The sequence below is a fragment of the Pleurodeles waltl genome, chromosome 10 (assembly GCF_031143425.1).
Source record: "Pleurodeles waltl isolate 20211129_DDA chromosome 10, aPleWal1.hap1.20221129, whole genome shotgun sequence".
Classification (NCBI taxonomy): Eukaryota; Metazoa; Chordata; class Amphibia; order Caudata; family Salamandridae; genus Pleurodeles; species Pleurodeles waltl.
In genome coordinates this window covers 1,081,056,936-1,081,073,924 of record NC_090449.1, presented here as the reverse complement: position 1 = coordinate 1,081,073,924, position 16,989 = coordinate 1,081,056,936, and the positions used below count along the sequence as shown (strand labels likewise).

At 43.2% G+C, this 16,989-nt stretch overlaps 1 protein-coding gene across 2 annotated transcripts in view; it reads right to left on the bottom strand.

The window, feature by feature from the left end:
- Positions 1-16,989, bottom strand: part of LOC138262279 (uncharacterized) — a 306,864-nt gene that overhangs the window by 144,998 nt on the left and 144,877 nt on the right. For both annotated transcript variants that reach the window (XM_069212168.1, XM_069212169.1), the window contains exon 9: positions 15,779-15,877. In XM_069212168.1, the coding sequence (XP_069068269.1) occupies positions 15,779-15,877 (99 nt within the window). The remainder of the gene's footprint in view (positions 1-15,778; positions 15,878-16,989) is intronic.

The window sequence follows — 16,989 nt, the reverse complement described above, 5'->3', positions numbered from 1 at the left end:
TGCAATATTTCCATAGACCAGGTTTGTGAGCCCATTAGTGTAAAGCATTCTATTGTGACACAACACAAGTGAAAGGTTGAGGTACATGTCATCGGACATGCTGAGATGGAGTGTCATTCAGTGCAGAGGAACATGAATTGCCAATTGGATAGTGAGAGACAATTGCAGTCCATAGTGGTAAGGTTAACAGTTTGCCAGTGAAGAGTGCATGTCACCAACTGTAGCAACACTGGCATGTTGTCAAGAACAGGACAAAGGAAAATCAGTGCCCATGTGGCATGGGCTGGTGCTACTGGGTACTCCTACAGGTGAAGGTGATCTGTTCCACATCTTCATCCTCTGATGTGTGTGTTGTCTTCTCTGCCCTTGATGGTGGTGGGTTTGATGGGGGAGCACACACTTCAGTTAGGGAAGTGGACTCCTAATTCCCAGCAGCTGCCATCTCTGGAACTAGATATGGCATAACTGCAGCAAGGAGGAGCTGCTGAATATTGAGTATGGCAGCAACGACCCAGTGGTAGGCAGCCATGTCTGCCATGAGGGAGTCCAGCTTGTTGTCATGCATGCAGCTGCAAGATTAGGAGAGCAGGTGTTGTGGCAACTCCCTCACAGCAGTGGTGAGGTCCCTCACACACTGTTGGACTCCTTGCAGTAGTGATTGTGTGACTTGTATGGCTGCTGACTGTTCTGCAGATGTCATCATGCACATGCACATCTCCTCAAGGCTTGCTGCCATAGTTTGCATTCCCGCCCGCACCTCCTTGGCCAGCTCCCGCTGCACTCCCACAACTGTCCTCTCAAAGGTGGTCCCAGTGTCATCAGAATCCTCAGCTGTGTTTGAACTGGCAGGTTGTACTATTGGGGTGGTGGGTGGGTCCTCTTGGATGCCTGCTACATGTGTGCTCCTCCTTGCGTTTTGAGGTGGCGTCTGGAGGTTTCCCAGGACATCTTGGAGGGTCTCCTGGCTGATGGTTGTCAGCTGGTCATCCATGTTATCAGGGTAGTACAGGACAGGCAGATCCACATGAGAGCCATCGTTCCCTGCAATGATATTGTACAATTAGTGTGTCTGTGTTGTGGCGGTTGTAATGTGACGTCTCAGACTTCCTATTGGTGGTATATTGTAATCTTGGTTGCCATGCATTGTTCCTGTCATTAATGTTTGCAGTCTCTCAAGGCTATTCCCCACCTGCATGTCACATGTAGTGTGGGCAGTTTGGGGAATTGTCTGCGTCACATCTTCTAGGTGTGAGTTCTGTCCAAATTGTGCCTTGCCACCTTCTTGCCCTCATCAACCCTCCCTCTGCTTCCATTAGCACGGTGAGGACTTGCAATGCCTGTTGGTGTGCTGATGCCACACGTACCACACAACAATATTGCCCTGTCCCAGTCTATCATTTTTCACATACACCTATACGGTGCTGAGACCTAGCACCGTATCATGTACTGCATTTCCATGACACGATCCAGGAGTCACCATTGATAGTTTCTCATATTGATGTCTGCGTATGTGTGCTACATTGCATTGCACTGATGGACCTGGCGTAGTTTCATTTCCTCTTGTGACTGTGCGGGTGTGTGTGCCTAGCGCTACACATGTCCTCCCCCTCAATGCTGTTGTCTTGGCACTATGACACCTGAGATGTTGCATGCTGGCATTGCAGCTATTGGTAAACAGACACAGGTGTAGACCCTTGAATGGGCAGCATGGGTATAAGATTACTGCTGTGTATTTCATAATCTATGTGACAGAGCCTGATGTTTGAGTCTATTGACATGAGCAGTTGTGAGGCTTTGAACTTGGATAGGGATTGATCAGGTAGTCATACTGTTCCCTCTTGTTGCCAAATCGCCATGGGCACCTAACTGCCATTTCCTAATTGACCAGCACACACAGCACAGGTAGTAGTGGCAATTTTTGCCAATGGTAAATGCCGCTTGAGCCAATGGCCTGAGACTGGGCATTGTCCTCTAATTTACATTCTGACAATACCAGCTGTCCTGTGACAACAGACAAGTTTTACTTTCTACCCTACCCTGCTGGTCTGCTTCAACATTTCCAGCAGCCTTGGCATGGTGGTGTACCCCCATGCAATGGTTGTTGGTCTTGTGTTGTGCCCCTGCACAGCCCATGCACCTGGCATGGGCAGTGCAGGGAGTCCCATGCCATGCCCCTTTGCCCTTTCCACTTCCTGATTTTCAGGGCTGACATGCATTGTGTAGTAAGTATGTGTCTCCCCCTTCATGCACTTCACATTTAGGCATTATGGTTCCCCATTCAACTTACCCTGCATCTGTGTTGTTTCCTCGTAGTCTGCGCTGTCCTGTCCTGCAATACCAGTGACGATTTCCTCCGGGATGACGGATGCAACCATCTCCTCCATCTCGTCCAAGTCCTCTTGTGGTGCTGGACTCCCACCTCCAGTCTGCAGTGCTGCCTTCCTGTTCCCTGCCATTTTCTCCTTTGCCCTGCACTTGCAGTCATGCCAGTGTTTATTACACTGTGACAGTTCTCCTGACCTCTGCCACACTGTTAATCTTGTCCACAATCTGTTGTCAAATTGCCTCTCTCCTTCCAATTAGCAATTTAGAGGTGATGAAGAGTTTATTCTGGTGCTCTTCACCTCTCCCACCAGTATTTCATGCTCCTCTGTGCTGAAGCAACACTTCCTCTTCTTCTGGTCTCTCCCCTGGGTCTTGTCTGGGTCCTCTAGGCTGGTTCCTGGTTGATTGGAATCTCCCTGGGGTCTCTCCTGGCTTCTGGGATCCATGTTGGGGCTCCTAAGCACTGTTTGCTGAGTTTGCGTCTCTTTTTGAAGCTATTGCAGTGAAAAATGTCGCATATCCGTTTTGCAATGTTTTTTTCATTTTGCAAACCGGATTAGAATTATTTTTCCTGCATTAACGTCATTTTGCCTTACGACTAAGCACAATGGTTAGCATCAGGAAAAATGAGTCTAACCGGTTCTTAGCACCACCTTGCCTCAAAGTATAAATATGACGCACGGGTGGCATTAAGAAATTACGCTAGCCAGCACTAAAATATTTGATGCAAAACTGCGTTTGTGCAGGTTTGCATCAAAAAGTATAAATCTGGCCCTTTGTTTCTATAGCAATACATATACTGATGGGTGGCCTTTTGGGTCAGTCCCTTGCTCTTGGTAAGATGGCTTTGTTGTCTATCAAGCCTCTGCGCTTCCACGGCTTTCCGCTCTGGTCTTGAGTTTGCCCCATGCTGGAGCAGTTTGGTCTCCGTGTTCTGATTGGAGGGGTTGTATCTTTTCACCGCCACTCTTTCTTTGCCTTTCGGCTCTCCTTGAGGTGTATGTCGTTCCTTTGCGTCTCCTCTGCTTCTTCCTAACATCCCAGAACTGCCTGGTGCTCTCTAAAACATCTCTCCTGACCCCAGTTACTCCTCATCACCTTGCTTTTTTGTGCCCCATGCACTCTCTCTAAATTCCATTTACTATTCTAATGTGTTGGAACAGCAAATGAAAAACGGCATAATGGCCACTATGGCATCATGACGCATGCACACCGATAGCCATCTCCGAATGGCATTTTAATAAAAGAAACCACTTTCCAAAACGTCAACCATGTTTGTAATCCCATTGTGATGCACTGGGGACCATCATAACTTCAGCCAATGCAAATGCAGAGGCAAAGACAAAAGTCCAGACTTTGAGAGCTTCAAAGCAGAAATATTGTTTTTATCAATGCTGGTTCTCTCCTGTGTATGTCAGGAATAAGCAGTTGATTGTTTTCTGCCAGTTGAAAGTTTCACCATACAGAATGGCAAAAACTGACAAGGTCGCCAGGGGGTTGGATAAAGATTTATGAATGTTCATCAGACTCATAACATCAATGCATTTGGCAACAGGACGGAGTGAAGTAAACACTCCAATTACTTTCTGCTTTCAGGACCCCTCCTGTCTCTAGCAAGGCAATTCCAGGGGTAGCAAAGGGTAAGCCAAGGGGGCAGCTACTACTCTTAGCAGGAGTCATGTCCATGCCCAAAACTGCACAGTCTCACAGACCACGTCCAGGACATTTTAGAGTATGGGGGTTCCATCCAATGAAGCATATCCCCAAAACATTACACTACACAGAGATTAGGGCAACAACAAAGGATCAAACATATGCACAACATACAGGAAGAAAAGCACCAACACTGACATTTACACACACAACCAACACACGTGTAACTCACACCATCACTGAAATGTATAGATAACTTACCCACAGATCACAAGTACCCATCACCAATACTGAAAGGAATACATATAACCTAGCCACAGACAACCCTCGTCCAATATCAGAAGTGAAAAAAAAAAAAAAAAAGAAATCACCCCTACTCTACACCGAAAACTAAAATGTACACAAACAACCTACCGCAGGTCATACGTGCACTACCACAGAAATGTAATCAAATAACCTACACACAGATAATATATACATAACACGATCACATATATATATATATATATATATATATATATATATATATATATATATATAAAAAACACACCCAACAGTAAAATGTATAAATGTAACCTAGACTCATTTCACACACCCAACTTATTCAATGAAAAAATGTATAAATATAACCTACCACAGTTCATACACAAACACCAACACTGAAATGTATACATGCAAAACTGGAATCTACACAGATTATCTACCCACAGACCGCCCTCACCCACCACTGAAATGTGCAAATATATCATCCTCACAAATCACGCAAATCAAACAACAAAAATTAAATATATATAACATTCTTGCATATCACGAGAAGAAAAAAACAACAATGAAATGCATGCATATAAAACTACACAGACATCAACCATACTCAACAGTGAAATATATCAGTACAAGCTACACACAAATCACCCTCGCTCAACACTGACGTGTATGCATTTAACAATCAGAGATCACCCTACAAAACACTGAAAGGTACATGTGGAACGTACCCACAAATAAACATACTGCAAACAAGCATCTTGCATTTGCTTGAGTTAGAGCTATTGGCATTGTAAATTGATAACTGGACTTTTCTTGCCACATAAATTGGTCAATCTGCCTCATAATTTCATCTTTTCCTGCCATATAATTCCAGTGGCCCAGCATTTAACTAAAGCATTTCCATTTCCCTTCTTCCTTTATCTGCAGCAAAAAAATGAAAATGTTGCCATTTAGCATCCTAATTTAAATCTGCCGTGCTAATTCCAATAGAACACCATTTTCACCTCCCCACCATCAGAGCTGCTGGCCGGCTAACAATTCCCCCAAAAAGACGCAAGACAGCCACCGAGGAGAAATGAACTAGAAGGGTCACCCAAGCATGTCAAGAGTGTTCAAACATAGTGTAATAAGGATGTTAGGTTGGCCTGAATCATGGCCATAATTGTAATAAGGAGAGATACAATTGTCATATAAACCTTTATCAGAAATAAACTTTTGGCATTTGAGTTAACAATATTTTTCTTATGGTGCACTAGAGGGCACCATAAGAAAAATATCATTTGTAAGAAACAAGGTCACGTAACCATATTGTTAGACCTTAGAGGACATAACCCCATGAAAAAAGCAGGAGAAGGTAATGCAGTGTAACACACACGTAGCCCTTAGAGAGTGTTTCTAGGGTTAGCAGGCCTACTGCAATGTTACAAACAAGGCCTTTAAAACAAAACACCTCCCAGCTGTAAAACAAAAGCTTTAGCCCTGAGAAAGTTTACAAGACACTGAATGGTGGGATGGGTTATTATTTTGGAGTCCCCACTAACCTTGTGTGGGGACCCAGAGATGATGTAGACAGAAAGAGCGTTTTGAAGAGTATGTTGACTGCAATGCTTAGAACTGCCCCTAGAAGGCACCACAATAAAAATAGCATTTGGAAGAAACATGGACATGTAACCATACAATCAGCCCTTCGAGAGCGTAACCACATAAAAAAGGAATGGGAGAAAGTAATGCAGTGTAACCATATATTTAGTCCCTAGAGAGCGAAACATTACACATTTTCAGGGGTAGCAGGCCTATTGCAATGATATTAAAAACAAGGCCCTTAAAACACAAGCTATTCCCAGCTGTAAAACAAAATTTCCAGCCATTAGAGTGCTCAAAAAGACACTGAACAGTGGGAGGGGCTAATATTTTGGGGTTCCCACTAACTGAGTGTAGGGACACAGAGATGATGTAGACAGAAAGAACACACTGTTGTGAATGTTTTGGTGATGGTCGCATTGTCCTAGGATTACCATAGGCTGAGTTATGAGCAAAAATGTTTTGTAAAAGTAATGCCCTGCAAAGCATTATGGGGTCAATTTCCCGAGCGCAGTGAATATTGTAGCATTGTCTCTCCTTCTGTGCCCTGAGAGCCACTTTCTCTTTGAGGATTTCTGTTTTAAGTAAAGCATTCACCAACGTCAAGTGTTTTAAGGGGAGAGACACAAGAAATGATTGATTAGGAACTGTGAGCAACCTGAAAAGCGCTCCAATACAGCCGATCGAGATCACACTGTTGTGTCTGTTCACGCTGTGAGCGCCATGGCCGCCATGCAGTACGAAGGGGAGAGACAAAAGAAAAACAAATAGTTTGCCTACACTGAAGTATATAGGAAATCGTGCAATAATCCATGTAACAGGGGCAGTCTGCAAGGCGTGACAAAACTGTTCCAAAGTGGGAAAAACTTAAAGCAATTACCAATGACATCAAGGGATTTTTTAAAGGTAAGCCAATGATTTTTTTAAAGGCAATGCTGCAAAGAACGTGTACTAGGCAGACTATAGACTGCATATAATGTTAAAGTATGTAAATATTTTTGGTGATTAATGTTATTTCTGGAGAGAGAGAATGTATTTGTGTCTAGTGGAAGCTTGGAGTCATCAGAAGGTAGTGACAGGGTTAATGGGCCTGCTGCAAAGAACGTGTACTAGGCAGATTATAGAATGCATATAATATGGAAAATGTGTAAATAACTCTGGTGATCAATGTTATTTCTGGAGAAAGAACATATTTTTGTCTATTGGCAGTTTGGGCTTATCATAAGGTAGAGCAGAGGGTTAATCTGCCTGCTGCAAAGAACTTAAAAGAAAAAAAAGTCTGGCTTCTAGAGAGCAGTCAACTGCACCCTCCGGCTACATCCTTTTGTGTTATTTGCCCTTTGTAAATTCCTTAAATTAAGACAAATGTGCAATCGAGTTCCTCAGCACGGGAAAACAACATTTGTTTTCAAAATGCTGCAGCCTATATTAGCAAAACCTTACCTGAAGCACATTTCCATAGCAAAACGTTAACACTATTAAATATGCACAGAGCTAAGCCACAGAAATATTTGTTCCCTTGAAATTAAGTTGTGGAAACAGGACGGAGAACCTCAGCAAAGGAAACGTACATTTTTTTTGTTTGTTTTTTCACACAAAATACAGCAGCGTATATTTGGGCAAAGCTTAATTAAATCACGCTGACGTTCAGTTTGCTGAAGGCAAATATGCACTAACGCTTGGTGCTTTTGAGGACCATGAGTCTTCGATTAATAAAGCCATTCATTGGCTACGCCCCTGATGCATTTGTCTCTCAGTTATCCGCTCTGATATTCTTAAGGTGGAAAGATGTTGCGTTCCAGGGTCTATGTATGATTTTATTTCAGTTTGCTTTTCCAAAAAGACCTTGGTGGAGCAATTATTGGATTTTGAAGCACGTACTCATCACTTAAGGGTCTCGAGAGGGATTGGTATTAGCCTTGCTCCCACCCTCCTTGTACTCGTTCTAAGAGGTACTCTATCCCCATTCCAGTTCGTCAATCTCATATGGAACCTAGAACGCCCCCTGCATCAATAGTCTCTGGATGACTAAAAGTTGCTCAGGAGGTACCTCTGGGGGTATCTCAGGGGGTTATACATCCTGAGGGGCCTGTTACTCCTATTGTTAATCCTGGGTTGCCTAAGGCTGAGATACTGTTGATGTCATGGAACCTAGGAGGATTAGGCAGGAAACTGCGAGATCCAGAGTGGATTACCTATATTAATCGCCAGGATGTTTGGTTATTTCAGGAAACTTGGGCTGAGGAACAGATTATATATATATATATATATATATATATATATACACACAAGGGATTATGTTGTATAGTATCCCTGCCCATCCTCCAGAGAAGGGTTTAGGTCACGCAAAAGGAGGTTTATTGATGTTATTAAATAAGAAGTTGCACTGTGACTATTCACCATTGAAGATAGATTCCGTGGATATTATGGGAGTTCAACTTACAGTCCATCAGGATTTTAGGATAATTTTAATTAATGTTTATGCCCGTTCGGTATCTAGGGGATTTGAGTCTCAGACATTATGTCAGTTGTTTGAATTTTTGGATTCTTTGCACCCCTCGTTTTTGTTAGTAATAAGAGGAGATTTGAACTGCACTTTTGAACCCTCGATGATTAATAATGGGTTAACTAATGAAGAAGATGAATTGTGGGGTAACCCGCAATTAATGAATATCAGCCAATGTACTCATTCCCGTGTGGCCACTCAGTTGGCTACAATTTGTCTAAAGTATGGGCTTAGGGCATGCAATGGACGCACGCCCTCAGATTTACATATGGCGCCCACATTCAAAAGAGGTATCTCTTCCAGTACTATTGACTACTTCTTAGTGGATGTTAGGTTGTGGCCTCTTATTGAAAGATATGAAGGTGGAACCCCGCTGCGAAAGCGACCATAATCCCTTGCTTCTTACCCTAGGTGGAGATGTATTCAGGAGATCCTCACACACTCAATGTACAGTGGTTCCTACTCCACTGCCGAGCAGTAATCATACAAGAGTTTGTTGGACGAAGGTATTGTCCAACCCTTATTTAATAACTGGGATTTATAAAGCTTTTATCGATGTGATGGCAGATTAGGAAGAATATGGAGATAGCAACATTCCCATCCTTAGCATTCATAAATCATTGTTGAAGAAACTGCAGAGTTTCTTCTATAAAAACATCTCTTCTAAATCTTTAGCTCCTAATATGATGGTTACTAATGTATGGTTTAGTGAGGATATTGCAAAGTCAAAGTAGGCACTAAAAACTGCAATCATAAAAGGCTCCCTGGGGAAGATTCGATCAACTAGATGTACATACAAAAAGGCCACAATCCACGCCAAAAAGGTATGGGAAGACTCTGCCTGGCAGGATCTGCTTGTTGCAATTAAATTAAACAAGAACACGTTATTTTGGGAGTTACTATCCAAAAGACAAAGAGGGAATAAGTGCAGCATTAGGAATCATATACAAGCAGAGACTTGGGCAACTCACTTTTCCCAACTTTATGCTGCTCCCCCAAATCCATCTAACAGCAGTTTTTGTGATTCAGCCCCCTCATTACCATTTACTTCCAGTGATACCCTTGACTTATTTGGCCAGGATACTTATACTCCAGTGGACAGCATGTTTTTCTCTTTTGAGGAAACATTAGATGCGATTCATTCTTTAAAATCAGGCAAGGCGCCTGGACCAGACAAAATACCTGGAGATTTATATAAATCAGAACCAACTATTGGTCCTGGTATATAAATCTGCTCTCAAATAAGATTGCCAACGGTGGTGCTATCCCGAGTACCTGGAAAGGTGCTGAAATAATTCCAATTTACAAAAAAGGAAATGCTAACTTGCCTGTTAACTATAGACCCATTAGTCTCATTGACAATCTCCCAAATTGTTTCGCAAAACAGCTTTTGGAGAGACTCACGAATTGGGCACAAGATCATCAGGTTTTTTCTCCATTGCAGGCGGGGTTTCGCCCTAAAACCAGCACAACAGACCAGGTATTTAGATTGGTGCTTCTATATTGGAAGTACATAGTTCTTGCTAAACAAACTTTATATGTTGTTTTCATGGACTTGCCATCAGCTTTTGATCTGATCCAAAGAGAAAAGCTATGTGAAGTACTACTTAGGCTGAAAGTTCCATTTAACATAGTTGATCTTCTACGGCGATTACATGAAAACACTTATGCACAAGTGAGGTGGGGAGACCAAGGAGAGTTGACAGAAAACATTCCCATTCAGAGGGACGTGTGCCAGGGTTGTGTTATGGCCCCTTTTTATTTACTTTATCAATGAGGTGGTACCAATATTGCTCTCCTGCCAGGATGATGCCCCAATATTGAATACTCAAAAGATCCCTATTTTACTCTTTGCCGATGATTCACTCCTAATCTCTAAGACTCCGATGGGTCTTCAAATTCCAGTTGATAAGTTTAAATCTTTTTGTTTGGATTATGGTTTGGAGTTGAATGCTAACAAAACTAAGTTAAGGATGCTTGGCCCGGGTTCCCGTGGGAGATGCACCATTGACTTGGATGGGTCTTTATTGACTCAGGTTCACTCAATAGATTACTTAGGTGTGTGGATATCAAGTAATTTGCATTGGGAGGACCAGATCGGCAAGAGTGTAGGGCTTCTTCAGCATAGAGAAGCCGCTATCTTGCGTTTTTATAAAAGTTGGGCCTCGAAAGCTGTTTCTCCTGCCATTAAAATCTATTTGGCCAAGGCACAGGGAGCGGCTGCCTATGGTGCTGAAATATGGGGATTTTTTATTGTAAAAATCTATCGGTGGGAGAAAATAATTTTGCTATGGCTGTAACTGCTTGCCCGCGTAGTACCCCTTTAATACCACTGTTTTTGGATCTCAGGTTCAAACATATAATGGATGTGATCATGTTAAGACCTCTACTTTACTGGATAAGGATTTGGACTATTCCCGAACTTGCTATATACAGGGATTCAGGGTAGTAGAGGTGTAGAGCACTGCACCTCCCGGAGGTGTCCAATTTAGTAGAAGATGAAATATTTCTTTGGTTTAAAGACGGTGCACGTGGTCCGGTGCCTCACTACCTGTAGGCACAAATAATGTATGTAAGTCTACACACTGACAATTGACAATGAGACCCCAGCACATGATTACAGACAATATTTTGATTTGTAATTTGCTGTTCTTGAATTCATGCGTTTTTTGGTTCACCTTTGGTGTCTGCTCTCTTAGAAATATATCTAACAGTACTAGTTCCATGTCTGTTATCTATCTTTCATCATCGATCTGGATTACTTATCTCTACCTGTGCAACTCTATGGTCTTTTTTATAACAAATGACTAGTAAAACAATTTTGTATATATATCTTTTACAGCCTTGAAAAAGTCACTGTGTGATGAAACACGTGTTGGCTGTGCTTGATGGACTTGCCTATCCACACACAAATGTCTGTTCAAAATTAAAATCTTTCTTTGGAAAACGTGAAATAGTGACTTACTTCTCTTATCAACGGATCCTACACACCCAAAACTTACTTGTGTATTCTACTACTGTTCTTACATTTTGTGTGCTCTGGTCTCATTTGTCAATATACAGGGATTCCTTTTGTGATCTTTTAAAGAGACCAAATGTGACTTCCATTTCATGGGTCAAACATGTGTCAAAATGGTTTCATATACTGGGATTGACTAGTTTTTGGGAAAATCCCCAAAGCTTGGAAAAAACTCCAGTTCTGTTTTGAAATCAACTTATTGGTCCTATGTAAGAACAGAATTAATCTGTAGTAACTCCAATGGACGTCTTACTAACTCTTATGGATTTCAAGTGGGTTCCCCAGTTTCAACCATATTTTGATTTTATACCTGATCTGCAGGGGAAGGAGCTAAATGCATGTTTTCGGTTTGGGAATCTTCCACTGTTATCATTTTCAAGCTGTTGGGGGTCTACTCCATTATCCGATTTATGTCCTACACTGATGCCATTGTTGGATTTATTGAAAAATGTGCCCAGAAGGCAACTTAAAGCTGCTCCGTGTTTTACCCAATCCTTTAGTGCAGGACTGACTACTCTGCCACTTAGAGACATGTTTCTGACCCCATGGGCTGAGAGCCTTTGTGCTCTCTGAGGCCAGAAACAGTATGCACTGGGTGGAGGTGTTGGTGGAGGTGTTGCCCACAGCACGCCCATCACTTTCACTCGTTCGTGGGCTTGTCTTTCAAAAATCACTTGATGTGATTGGTAAATGCTTTAAGTTTGTCCCGCCTGGAGGCTGTTTTTGTCATGCCTTGCAGACTGCCACATTACACGGATTATTGCACGATGGCCGATATACTTCAACGTGGGTGAACTATTTCTTTTGTCTCTCCCATTCGTGCTGCATGGCGGCCATGGCGCCCACAGCACGAACAGGCACAACAGCGTGAACCCAATCAGTGGTGTTGGAGCGTCAGTCACATTGTTCACAGTTACCTAATCAGAGTCGTTTCTTGTGGCTCTACCCTTAAATGGTAAAATGGATGAAAGGTCTCAGAGAATTTTCACAATTACAATTTAGCGATATTCTGTAATATAACGTTACGTTGCAGCTAAATTTTGAGTTTGTCATATACATATTTTACCAGCAGCACTGCTTGGCTTACTATCTGGATATATTTACAAACTGGATAAATAACCACGTGTACAGCATTCGCGTTAATAGTTTACGATATGTTGGAAAATATACCATTCTGACTAAAAAGTCTTGTCTAGAAATGCGCCACACCTGCAGGGTGATTCGGAAAGGCGCCCAGAGGCAGGTTCCTTGAAGGGCCGTGCCGGCCTCGCCATGTTGAAGGAACTTGAGGGTTCTGTAAATATTTGTGTCACCAGCGCCACTTTAGGGTGCTTTCTTCTTTTGTGTCACTCACGTGTTTAGGTGCCGTAAATCACATGGGCTTCCTCTTTGTACCAACTGCCAAATCATGTGTTGTCACGTGTTTCTAAACTAAAAATACCAACATCTGTGTACAAATGCGCGTGAGTTTGAAAAGTGAAAGTAACGTCATCTGATCACGTTTTCAGATCGAGCATAAGCACTTTAACCTGTTGTAATTAGTGTGGGCTTTTAACCACGCCCATCACTTTAATTCGTTCCTGGGTTTGCCTTCTAAAAATCACTTGATGTCATCAGTGAATGCTTTACGTTTGTCCCGCCTTGAGTCTCTTTTTGTCACCGTCTATGGCAACATTTTAATTTTTTGCTGCAGATTGAGGAAGAAAGTAAATGGAAGTGCTTTAGTTATATGCAGGGCCCCTAGAATTATATGGCAGGAAAAGATGACATTAGGAGGCAGGGTTGATCAATTTATGTGGCAAGAAAAGTCTAGTTATAGATTTGCAATGCTAATAGCTCTAACTCAAGCAAATGAGACACCTATTACATTACAAATGCTTGTTTTTTTTTCTTGGAGATGGGTGTGTCTCATAATCCCTGGAGAGTAGACGGTTACACCCCCCCTTGTTTTTGACCAATATGTTTAAAAAGCACAATGTATCACTACATTTTCTTGTCTGCTTTAAGAACAGGTCAACCTCATTAGTTGAAGTGCTAGTCATGCCTCCTTTGGGGGATCTAGTAGCCCGCCCTCCCCTGGAGGTTGGGTCTAGTTGCGTCCCTGTGAAGCCCCCAGTGAATGAAGCCAGCGCACATGATAAAAGCAGTTATCGCAATGCCCCAGGTATTGAGAGAACCTGCCCCTCTGTATGACAACAGCTTGGAACCCTTAAGATGCGATGGTTACATCTGGAAGAGATGAACACTGTCAAAGTAACTCATCAAGAGATTACTGCAGAGTCACATGTGTGACATGTTGAGCCTCACACCTTGCATAGGCAGGCATGCAAGCTCCTAGAAGCCAGAGAACCTCACACTGCATCCGGAGGAATTATAGCACCTCGACACGGCTCGCCACATGCAGCACTTTATCAATACATTTAAACACTTAATTAGAAAGAAAAACATTATGGGCCACATGCAAAAATCTACAATTGTGGTTTCCTAATTGCGATTCTTACCGAAACTCAGTTAAGAAATCGTAATTTCTAGTATACAAAAATGTACAAATTATAAATAGCGATTCCTAAAGGGGTCGCAAACAGACCTACCTCATGAATATAAATGAGGCCATTTGCAGTTTCCGACCCATTCGAAGTCACAGCCATCACAGGGATGGTGGCCTGCTGGGGTCATCAGACCACCATGTCTGTGAATTATTAAAAAACAAGCAATCTTTATTTTCTATGCAGTCCGCTTTCCTTAAAGGAAAACAGGGTGCGTTTAAAAAACGAATAATAATAATAATTCAACTTTTAAGTTTCATTTTTGAAGAGTCATTGGGACCACTGTCTGCTCTTAAATACATTATTTTTTCCGTGCTCAAAGGGGAAGGGCTGTCTCTGGGACCCCTTCCCATTTGCTTCAAGGAGCTGGTAAAATATTAATGTTTTACGACTGGAAATCAGTTGCAAAACATTAATACACCCCATTCAGACTCAATATTTGGAAGGGGTGGTCAAAACATGCCCCTTCCAAATATAGAATTTCTACTGAATCACAATTTGTGCATTGAAAAATATGTAAAAGTACTTTTGCAGTAAAAAGCGACCCATTCTGGACGTTTCTGGCTGCAAAAATGCTTTGTACGTGTGGCCTGTATCTCAATGTAGCTGAGGATTGGAAGGTGTTTCTCCAGAGAGCAGAGTGTTACACAAAATTTAAATAAATTATGCAATAGATCCTGAATGATCATTTTTTTTGTAAACATGGTCAAACTTTACAAATTATAAACTGTACAATTCAAAATTATTTTTGAAATTGTTTCACAAGAAGTTTGAAACTCATTCCCAAAAATGCAAAAAGATAAACTTCAAAACCTTCTGCGAGTTGATTTTGGTCATGTGGCGATCGCAGACAGCTGTTCCTTGAATTTGGTCCTGTGCTGAGCGCAGACAGCTGTGGGTTGATTTTGTTCCCTTGGCTGAACACAGACATCTGTGGGTTGATTTTGGGCCCATGGCTAAGCGTAGGCATGAGCGCAGACAGCTGTGGGTTGGTTTTGGTCCTGTGGCTGAGCGCAGACAGCTGAGGGTTGGTTTTGGTCCTGTGGCTGAGCGCAGACAGCTGAGGGTTGGTTTTGGTCCTGTGGCTGAGCGCAGACAGCTGTGGGTTGATTTTGTTCCCTTAGCTGAACACAGACATCTGTGGGTTGATTTTGGGCCCATGGCTAAGCGTAGGCATGAGCGCAGACAGCTGTGGGTTGATTTTGATCCTGTGGCTGAGCGCAGACAGCTGAGGGTTGGGTTTGGTCCTGTGACCAAGCATAGACAGCTGAGGGTTGGGTTTGGTCCTGTGACCAAGCATAGACAGCTGAGGGTTGGGTTTGGTCCTGTGTTTGAGCCCAGACAGCTGGGGGTGGATTTTGGTCCTTTGGCCAAGCGCAGACAGCTGTGGGTGGGTGCAATGCTTAGCAGAAGTCCTCAGTTTGAGCTACCCACCACTGTTGGTTGGCACTGTGGCACGTCCAGGGCTTTGGCAGGTTTACACAGCCTCGAGGTGGTGTAATACCACTTTGGTGAATGAGTATCGCAGACATCCAGCCAGTCCCTTTGTTGCGGTTTCTGTTTATCCTGTCATGGGTGATCCTTACCCATCTCCCAATTCCTGGTCTTGTCTTATCTTCCTTGGCAAAGATCTAACACAGTAAATATCCTTCTATCTTAGCCTACTGGGTACGACTCCCTCATCATCTGGCAAAATAAATGCTCATGACAATATGTGCGTACTCGCCCGTACAAAGGCGCCCTACGGCCATATCTCAAAATATATACCCTTAGTTTAGGTCGCCATCTGTGTAATGCCCTCTGGACTGAATATTATTTTGTACAACATTTCTGTTCAGCATGTTACAGCTGCAAACAAATAAATAAATAATGAGGAGTACTTACACCACAGGAAAACCCCTGCACAGGAACCGAGGACAAGCGGAACAAGACACACAACAGCAGCCAGAACACGTTGGTCTTCGACCCCAGAGCATCCTTCCCCTGGAGGAGACAAGGAAGTGACAATGAGTCACATTGTATACAAGCAGCTCTTCCTGCGAATGTACTAGGAGAACATTGGTGACTTCTCTTGCCCTTTTCCCTGCAGTGTTTATGGTCCTTCCTCTTACCCTGTGGTGTGTAGGGTCTTTCCTCTTAGCCTACAGAGTGTAGGGTCCTGTCTCCTACATTGCAGTGTGTAGGGTCCTGCTTCTTACCCTGCAGTGTGTAGGGTGCTTCCTCCTACCCTCAGTGCGTAGGGTTCTGCCTCCTACCCTTCAGTGTGTAAGGTCCTACTTCTTACCCTGCAGTGCGTAGGGTTCTGCCTCCTACCGTTCAGTGTGTAAGGTCCTACTTCTTACCCTGCAGTGCGTAGGGTTCTGCCTCCTACCCTTCAGTGTGTAAGGTCCTACTTCTTACCCTGCAGTGCGTAGGGTTTTGCCTCCTACCCTTCAGTGTGTAAGGTCCTACTTCTTACCCTGCAGAGCATAGGATCTTACTTCTTACCCTGCAGTGTGTAGGATCCTGCCTTTTACCCTGCAGAGCGTATGGTCCTACGTCTTCCCCCTGCAATGTGAATGGTCCTAATTCTTACCCTGCAGAGCGTAGGGTCCCCTTCTGACCCTGCAGAGCGTAGGGTCCTACTTTGGACCCTGGAGAGCGTAGGGTCCTACCTCTTACCCAGCAGTTTGTGGATCTCGGAGCCTACCCAGCAGTGGGTGGATCTCCATGACTACCCAGCATTGTGTGAATCTCAGGGTGCACAAAGCAGTAGGTAGACTCAATGTTTACCCAGCAGGGTATGAACCTCAGTGTGGAGAGAGTGGATCCCTTTATTTTGCCCTGATTTATTGTGCAGAGTGTGGATTTCCGGTTCTTACCTAGTAGAATGATGGGCTCACTGCAGAATCTACAATGTCTTACTCGGCAGGGTGTGCAGATTCTTGTGTCCAACCTGATGGCAATGGCTCATGTGTTTTATAACATGACAGAGAAGGCTGTCCCTGTAGTGGGCTCCAACGGTTCCTCACTCTTTCTTCCTTAGGCCTACTTTGAAATATATTACAAACATTGGGTTGTAACACCACCCTCTCAGGGGGTCGGGGGCTCCGTGA